The sequence below is a fragment of the Oncorhynchus masou genome, unplaced genomic scaffold (genome assembly GCF_036934945.1).
Source record: "Oncorhynchus masou masou isolate Uvic2021 unplaced genomic scaffold, UVic_Omas_1.1 unplaced_scaffold_3345, whole genome shotgun sequence".
Taxonomy (NCBI): Eukaryota; Metazoa; Chordata; class Actinopteri; order Salmoniformes; family Salmonidae; genus Oncorhynchus; species Oncorhynchus masou.
The window spans coordinates 433-10,000 of record NW_027009758.1 but is presented as its reverse complement, the minus strand read 5'-3'; the positions used below and the strand labels follow the sequence as shown (position 1 = coordinate 10,000).

The 9,568-nt window shown below is 42.2% G+C and overlaps 1 protein-coding gene across 1 annotated transcript in view; it reads right to left on the bottom strand.

Annotated features, from left to right (window-relative positions):
- LOC135534392 (conserved oligomeric Golgi complex subunit 6-like) overlaps positions 1-5,587 on the bottom strand; it is a gene marked incomplete at its 5' end in the record, with an annotated part of 33,540 nt that extends 27,953 nt beyond the window's left edge. Inside the window, 4 exon segments of the mRNA XM_064961409.1 lie at positions 1-18; positions 232-323; positions 5,258-5,328; positions 5,456-5,587. The exon segment at positions 1-18 is cut by the window's left edge and continues 1 nt beyond it. Coding sequence (XP_064817481.1) covers positions 1-18; positions 232-323; positions 5,258-5,328; positions 5,456-5,587 — 313 coding nt within the window.
- Between the last annotated feature and the right edge of the window lie 3,981 nt (positions 5,588-9,568).

Here is a 9,568-nt window from a genome sequence, read left to right as displayed (position 1 = left end):
TGTTCAGGAGTCTTATGGCTTGGGGGTAAAAACTGTTGAGAAACCTTTTGACTGAGGGGTGGCTGAGGTCTTTGACAATTTTTAGGGCCTTCCTCTGACACCGCCTGTTATAGAGGTCCTGGATGGCAGGCAGCTTAGCCCCAGTGATGTACTTGGCCGTACGCACTACCCTCTGTAGTGCCTTGAGGGTTAGGGTCAGGGGTCAGGTTCAGAGGTCAGGGTACTACCTACCTGATGGTGTGGTGGTAGAACTTGAGCAGGTTGGACAGCTTGTAGAGGAGAACAGAACCCGGCTCAGCCAAGATTCCCTGCTCCAGACGCACCTGAAAGAGAAACCGTTTTATATTTAGTGTTTATCCCAGGACAGAATGTCTTTATTTATCCCATGACAGAATGTCTATCCAGTAGTATTTATCCCAGGACAGAATGTCTATCCAGTAGTATTTATCCCAGGACAGAATGTCTATCCAGTAGTGTTTATCCCAGGACAGAATGTCTATCCAGTAGTATTTATCCCAGGACAGAATGTCTATCCAGTAGTATTTATCCCAGGACAGAATGTCTATCCCAGTAGTATTTATCCCAGACAGAATGTCCAGTAGTATTAGTTTATATCCCAGGACAGAATGTCTATCCAGTAGTATTTATCCCAGGACAGAATGTCTATCCAGTAGTATTTATCCCAGGACAGAATGTCTATCCAGTAGTATTTATCCCAGGACAGAATGTCTGTATTTATCCAGTACAGTATTTATCCCAGGACAGAATGTCTATCCCGTAGTATTTATCCCAGTAATTATCCCAGGACAGAATGTCTATCCAGTAGTGTTTATCCCAGGACAGAATGTCTATCCAGTAGTATTTATCCCAGGACAGAATGTCTATCCAGTAGTATTTATCCCAGGACAGTCAGTCTGTCCAGTAGTATTTATCCCATGACAGAATGTCTATCCAGTAGTATTTATCCCAGGACAGAATGTCTATCCAGTAGTATTTATCCCAGGACAGAATGTCAATCCAGTAGTATTTATCCCAGGACAGAATGTCTATCCAGTAGAATGTTTATCCCAGGACAGAATGTCTATCCATCAGGAAAGAATGTCTAGTATTTATCCCAGGACAGAATGTCTATCCAGTATTTATCCCAGGACAGAATGTCTATCCAGTAGTATTTATCCCAGGACAGAATGTCTATCCAGTAGTATTTATCCCAGGACAGAATGTCTATCCAGACCCAGGAAGAATGTCTATCCAGTAGTATTTATCCCAGGACAGAATGTCTATCAGTAGTATTTATCCCAGGACAGAATGTCTATCCAGTAGTATTTATCCCAGGACAGAATGTCTATCCAGTAGTTTTATCCCAGGACAGAATGTCTATCCAGTAGTATTTATCCCAGGACAGAATGTCTATCCAGTAGTAATTATCCCAGGACAGAATGTCTATCCAGTAGTGTTTATCCCAGGACAGAATGTCTATCCAGTAATTTATCCCATGACAGAATGTCTATACAGTAGTATTTATCCCAGGACAGAATGTCTATCCAGTAGTATTTATCCCAGGACAGAATGTCTATCCAGTAGTATTTATCCCAGGACAGAATGTCTATCCAGTAGTATTTATCCCAGGACAGAATGTCTATCCAGTAGTAATTATCCCAGGACAGAATGTCTATCCAGTAGTGTTTATCCCAGGACAGAATGTCTATCCAGTAGTATTTATCCCAGGACAGAATATCCAGTAGTATTTATCCCAGGACAGAATGTCTATCCAGTAGTATTTATCCCAGGACAGAATGTCTATCCAGTAGTATTTATCCCAGGACAGAATGTCTATCCAGTAGTGTTTATCCCAGGACAGAATGTCCAGTAGTATTTATCCCAGGACAGAATGTCTATCCAGTAGTATTTATCCCAGGACAGAATGTCTATCCAGTATTTATCCCAGGACAGAATGTCTATCCAGTAGTATTTATCCCAGGACAGAATGTCTATCCAGTAGTATTTATCCCAGACAGAATGTCTATCCAGTAGTATTTATCCCAGGACAGAATGTCTATCCAGTAGTATTTATCCCAGGACAGAATGTCTATCCAGTAGTATTTATCCCAGGACAGAATGTCTATCCAGTAGTATTTATCCCAGGACAGAATGTCTATCCAGTACCCAGGACAGAATGTCTATCCAGTAGTATTTATCCCAGGACAGAATGTCTATCCAGTAGTGTTTATCCCAGGACAGAATGTCTATCCAGTAGTATTTATTTCTATCCAGTATATTTATCCCAGGACAGAATGTCTCCAGTAGTATTTATCCAGAATGTCTATCCAGTAGTATTTATCCCAGGACAGAATGTCTATCCAGTAGGACAGAATGTCTTTATTTATCCCAGGACAGAATGTCTATCCAGTAGTATTTATCCCAGGACAGAATGTCTATCCAGTAGTGTTTATCCCAGGACAGAATGTTATCCAGTAGTATTTATCCCAGGACAGAATGTCTATCCAGTAGTATTTATCCCAGGACAGAATGTCTTCCAGTAGTATTTATCCCAGGACAGAATGTCTATCCAGTAGTATTTATCCCAGGACAGAATGTCTATCCAGTATCCCAGGACAGAATGTCTATCCAGTAGTATTTATCCCAGGACAGAATGTCTATCCAGTAGTGTTTATCCCAGGACAGAATGTCTATCCAGTAGTATTTATCCCAGGACAGAAAGTCTATCCAGTAGTATTTACCCCAGGACAGAATGTCTATCCAGTAGTATTTATCCCAGGACAGAATGTCTATCCAGTAGTATTTATCCCAGGACAGAATGTCTATCCAGTAGTATTTATCCCAGGACAGAATGTCTTAATTTATACCAGGACAGAATGTCTATCCAGTAGTATTTATCCCAGGACAGAATGTCTATCCAGTAGTATTTATCCCAGGACAGAATGTCTATCCAGTAGTATTTATCCCAGGACAGAATGTCTATCCAGTAGTGTTTATCCCAGGACAGAATGTCTGTATCCAGGACAGAATGTCTAGTATTTATCCCAGGACAGAATGTCTATCCAGTAGTATTTATCCCAGGACAGAATGTCTATCCAGTAGTAATTATCCCAGGACAGAATGTCTATCCAGTAGTGTTTATCCCAGGACAGAATGTCTATCCAGTAGTATTTATCCCAGGACAGAATGTCTATCCAGTAGTATTTATCCCAGGACAGAATGTCTCCAGTAGTATTTATCCCAGGACAGAATGTCCATCCAGTGTCTATCCAGTAGTATTTATCCCAGGACAGAATGTCTATCCAGTAGTATTTATCCCAGGACAGAATGTCTATCCAGTAGTATTTATCCCAGGACAGAATGTCTATCCAGTAGTATTTATCCCAGGACAGAATGTCTATCCAGTAGTATTTATCCCAGGACAGAATGTCTATCCAGTAGTTTTATCCCAGGACAGAATGTCTATCCAGTAGTATTTATCCCAGGACAGAATGTCTATCCAGTAGTATTTATCCCAGGACAGAATGTCTATCCAGTAGTATTTATCCCAGGACAGAATGTCTATCCAGTAGTATTTATCCCAGGACAGAATGTCTATCCAGTAGTATTTATCCCAGGACAGAATGTCTATCCAGTAGTATTTATCCCAGGACAGAATGTCTATCCAGTAGTATTTATCCCAGGACAGAATGTCTATCCAGTAGTCCCAGGACAGAATGTCTATCCAGTATTTATCCCAGGACAGAATGTCTATCCAGTAGTATTTATCCCAGGACAGAATGTCTATCCAGTAGTATTTATCCCAGGACAGAATGTCTATCCAGTAGTATTTATCCCAGGACAGAATTTATATCCCAGGACAGAATGTCTATTTATCCCAGGACAGTAGTTTTATCCCAGGACAGAATGTCTATCCAGTAGTATTTATCCCAGGACAGAATGTCTTCCAGTAGTATTTATCCCAGGACAGAATGTCTATCCAGTAGTATTTATCCCAGGACAGAATGTCTGTGTCAATCCAGTAGTATATCCAGGACAGTATTTATCCCAGGTATTTATCCCAGGACAGAATGTCTATCCAGTAGTATTTATCCCAGGACAGAATGTCTGTCCAGTATCCCAGGACAGAATGTCTATCCAGTAGTATTTATCCCAGGACAGAATGTCTATCCAGTAGTATTTATCCCAGGACAGAATGTCTATCCAGTAGTATTTATCCCAGGACAGAATGTCTATCCAGTAGTGTTTATCCCAGGACAGAATGTCTATCCAGTAGTATTTATCCCAGGACAGAATGTCTTTATTTATCCCAGGACAGAATGTCTATCCAGTAGTATTTATCCCAGGACAGAATGTCAATCCAGTAGTATTTATCCCAGGACAGAATGTCTATCCAGTAGTGTTTATCCCAGGACAGAATGTCTATCCAGTAGTATTTATCCCAGGACAGAATGTCTATCCAGTAGTATTTATCCCAGGACAGAATGTCTTTATTTATCCCAGGACAGAATGTCTATCCCAGTGTCTATCCAGTATTTATCCCAGGACAGAATGTCAATCCAGTAGTATTTATCCCAGGACAGAATGTCTTTACAGAATTTATCCCAGGACAGAATGTCAATCCAGTAGTTTTATCCCAGGACAGAATGTCTATCCAGTAGTATTTATCCCAGGACAGAATGTCTATCCAGGACAGAATAGTATTTATCCCAGGACAGAATGTCTTTATTTATCCCAGGACAGAATGTCTATCCAGTTATCCCAGGACAGAATGTCTCCAGTATCCCAGGACAGAATGTCTATCCAGTATATTTATCCCAGGACAGAATGTCTATCCAGTAGTATTTATCCCAGGACAGAATGTCAATCCAGTAGTATTTATCCCAGGACAGAATGTCTATCCAGTAGTATTTATCCCAGGACAGAATGTCTATCCAGTAGTATTTATCCCAGGACAGAATGTCTATCCAGTAGTATTTATCCCAGGACAGAATGTCTTTCCAGTAGTATTTATCCCAGGACAGAATGTCTATCCAGTAGTATTTATCCCAGGACAGAATGTCTATCCAGTAGTGGACAGAATGTCTATCCAGTAGTGTTTATCCCAGGACAGAATGTCTTTCCAGTAGTACTTATCCCAGGACAGTCAGTCTGTCCAGTAGAATTTCTTCATTTTATTAGTTCTACAGTCAAATACAGTCGACTGAAATAAAGGGAAATGTACACACAACAAACACACTGGGTTGGAGGGTCTTACTTTAAGAGGTCTGCAGACTCCCTCAGTGATGTGTCCCACCACCTCTTGCATGGTCTCATCCACTCCTGGCGCTAAAGGGAAGGCAGTCAGTCACACGCAGACAAGACACACGAGAGGATTAACTACCTGTACAAAGGTTAGCATTAGAGGAGCTCAAGCGGTCGTTGCCGTAGGGATCGTGTGAGGGTTTTAGGTTACCTTGTGCTGTGACCTGTTTCAGCAGGGCCTCCAGATGCTCCTTCTCTGATGCGGTGGCTTGGTGCAGCCACGCTAACATGTCCCCTACGTACCTGGATGGGTCAAAGTTCACAGGATTAGGCTTTGTTATGGCTGTTTTTATATATTTTCATGCATTTACACACACTGTAAGAAACAAGTTTGGGGTCACTTAGAAACGTCCTTGTTTTTTGAAAAAAAAAAAAGCACTTTTCTTTTATGTCCCTTCAAATAGATCAAAAATACAGTCCAGATTATTGTTCATGTTGTAAATGACTATTGCAGTTGGAAACGGTTGATTTTTAATTTCTTTCATCACATTCCCAGTGGGTCAGAAGTTTACATAAACTCAATTAGTATTTGGTGGCATTGCCTTTGAATTGTTTAACTTGGGTCAAACATTTCAGGTAGCTTCCACACGCTTCCCACAATAAGTTGGGTGAATTTTGGCCCATTCCTCCTGACAGAGTTGGTGTAATTGAGTCATGTTTGTAGGCCTCTTTGCTCGCTTATTCAGTTCTGGCCACACATTTCCTATAGGATTGAGGTCAGGGCTTTGTGATGGCCACGCCAATACCTTGACTTTGTTGTCCTTAAGCCATTTTGCCACAACTTTGGAAGTATGCTTGGGGTCATTGTCCATTTGGAAGACCCATTTGAGACCAAGCTTTAACTTCCTGACTGATGTCTTGAGATGTTGCTTCAATATATCCACATCATTTTCATACCTCACGATGCCATCTATTTTGTAAAGTGCACCAGGCCTTCCTGCAGAAAAGCACCCCCACAACATGATGCTGCCACCCCCGTGCTTCACGGTTGGGATGGTGTTCTTCGGCTTGCAAGCCTCCCCCTTTTTCCTCCAAACATAACGATGGTCATTCTGGCCAAACAGTTCTATTTTTGATTCATCAGACCAGAGGACATTTCTGTAAAAAGTATGAAATTTGTTCCCATGTGCAGATGCAAACCGTAGTCTGGCTTTTTTTATGGCGGTTTTGGAGCAGTGGCTTCGTCCTTGCTGAGCGACCTTTCAGGTTATGTCGATATTGGACTCGTTTTACTATGGATATAGATACTTTTGCACCTGTTTCCTCCAGCATCTTTCCTCCAGGTCCTTTGCTGTTGTTCTGGGATTGATTTGCACTTTTCGCACCAAAGCACATTCATCTCTAGGAGACAGAACGGGTCTCCTTCCTGAGCGTATGACGGCTGTGTGGTCCATGGCGTTTCTACTCGCACACTATTGTTCGTACAGATGAACGTGGTACCTTCAAGCGTTTGGAAATTGCTCCCAGGGATGAACCAGACATGTGGAGGTCCACAATTTTTTCTGAGGTCTTGGCTGATTTCTTTGATTTTCCCATGATGTCAAGCAAAGAGGCACTGAGTTTGAAGGTAGGCCTTGAAATACATCCACAGGTACACTCCTTATTGACTCAGGATGTCAATTAGCCTATCAGAAGCTTCTAAAGCCATGACATCATTTTCTGGAATTTTCCAAGCTGTTTAAAGGCACAGTCAACTTAGTGTATGTATTACTGACCCACTGGAATTGTGATACAGTGAATTATAAGTGAAATAATCAGTATGTAAACAATTGTTGGAAAAATTACTTGTGTCATGAACAAAGTAATTGTCCTAACCGACTTGCCAACTGTACATCATCATTTTAAATGGCTAATTGATCATTAGAAAACAATTTTGCAATTATTTTAGCACACTGATTAAAGAAGCAATACAACTGGCCTCCTTTAAACTAGTTGAGTATCTGGAGCATCAGCATTTCTGGGTTCAATTACAGGCTCAAAACATCCAGAAACAAAGACCTTTCTCCTGAAACTCATCAGTCTATTCTTGTTCTGAGAAATGAAGGCTATTCCATAAGAGAAATTGCCAAGAAACTGAAGATCTTGTACAATGCTGTACTACTCCCTTCACAGTGTACTACTCCCTTTACAGAACAGTGCAAACTGGCTCTAACCGGAATAGAAAGAGGAGTGGGAGGCCCCGGTGCACAACTGAGCAAGAGGACAAGTACATTAGTGTCTAGTTTGAGAAACAGATGCCTCACAAGACCTCAACTGGCAGCTTTATTAAATAGTAAAACACCAGTCTCAACGACAACAGTGAAGAGCCGACTCCAGGATGCTGGCCTTCTAGGCAGAGATCCTCTGTCCAGTGTGTGTCTTTTGTTTCTGAACAATTTGATCTATTTACAATTTTATTTATTTACTTATTTTAATGGACAAAAGATTGTGCTTTTCTGTCAAAAACAAGGACATTTCTAAGTGACCCCAAACTTTTGAACGGTAGTGTGTCATAGGTGCATACATAGTACACTGTCCCAACAGAGTACTGTCCCAACAGAGTACTGTCCCAACATAGTACTGTCCTAACATATTACACTGTCCCAACAGAGTACTGTCCCAACAGAGTACTGTCCCTAACATATTACACTGTCCCAACAGAGTACTGTCCCGACAGAGTACTGTCCCGACATATTACACTGTCCCTGACATAGTACTGTCCTGACATAGTACTGTCCTGACATAGTACTGTCCTGACAGAGTACTGTCCCAACAGAGTACTGTCCCAACAGAGTACTGTCCCAACAGAGTACTGTCCCAACAGAGTACTGTCCCAACAGAGTACTGTCCTAACACTGTCCCAACAAAGTACTGTCCTGACATAGTACTGTCCCAACAGAGTACTGTCCTAACATAGTACACTGTCCCAACAGAGTACTGTCCCAACAGAGTACTGTCCCCGACATATTACACTGTCCCGACATATTACACTGTCCTGACATAGTACTGTCCTGACATAGTACTGTCCCGACAGAGTACTGTCCCAACAGAGTACTGTCCCAACAGAGTATTGTCCCAACAGAGTACTGTCCCAACAGAGTACTGTCCCAACAGAGTACTGTCCCAACAGAGTACTGTCCCAACAGAGTACTGTCCCAACAGAGTACTGTCCCAACAGAGTACTGTCCTAACAAAGAGTACTGTCCTAACAGAGTACTGTCCCAACAGAGTACTGTCCCAACAGAGTACTGTCCCAACAGAGTACTGTCCCAACAGAGTACTGTCCCAACAGAGTACTGTCCTAACAAAGTACACTGTCCTAACAAAGAGTACTGTCCTAACAGAGTACTGTCCTAACAGAGTACTGTCCTAACAAAGTACACTGTCCTAACAAAGTACACTGTCCTAACAAAGAGTACTGTCCTAACAGAGTACTGTCCTAACAGAGTACTGTCCTAACAAAGTACACTGTCCTAACAAAGAGTACTGTCCTAACAGAGTACTGTCCCAACAAGAGTACTGTCCTAACAGAGTACACTGTCCCAACAGAGTACTGTCTAACAAAGAGTACTGTCCTAACAAAGTACACTGTCCTAACAAAGAGTACTGTCCTAACAGAGTACTGTCCTAACAGAGTACTGTCCTAACACAGAGTACTGTCCTAACACAGAGTACTGTCCTAACGTAGAGTACTGTCCGAACATGTACTATGGACAGGCTCAGTGAGCACGCGAGAGAGCGAGAGCGAGAGAGAGCAAGAGAGAGCGAGAGAGAGAGCGAGAGAGAGAGCGAGAGAGAGAGAGCGAGCGAGCGCGAGAGAGAGCGCGAGAGAGAGCGCGAGAGAGAGCGCGAGAGAGAGCGCGAGAGAGCGAGAGAGAGCGCGAGAGAGAGAGAGAGCGCGAGAGAGAGAGCGCGAGAGAGAGAGCGCGAGAGAGAGCGCGAGAGATCTGGCTATAAATATTTGAATCAGTCATAGAGCCCATTGCCCTTTATGGTTGTAAGGTCTGGGGTCCGCTCACCAACCAAGACTTAACAAGATGGGACAAACACCAAATTGAGACTCTGCACACAGAATTCTGCTAAAATATCCTCTCTGTACAACGTAGAACACCAAATAATGCATGCAGAGAAGAATTAGGCCGATACCCACTAATTATCAAAATCCAGAAAAGAGCTGTTAAATTTAAACTGACCACTGTGACTGACCCAAACTTAAGGAAAGCTTGACTATGTACAGACTCAGTGAGCATAGCCTTGATAATGAGAAAGGCCGCCGTAGGCAGAC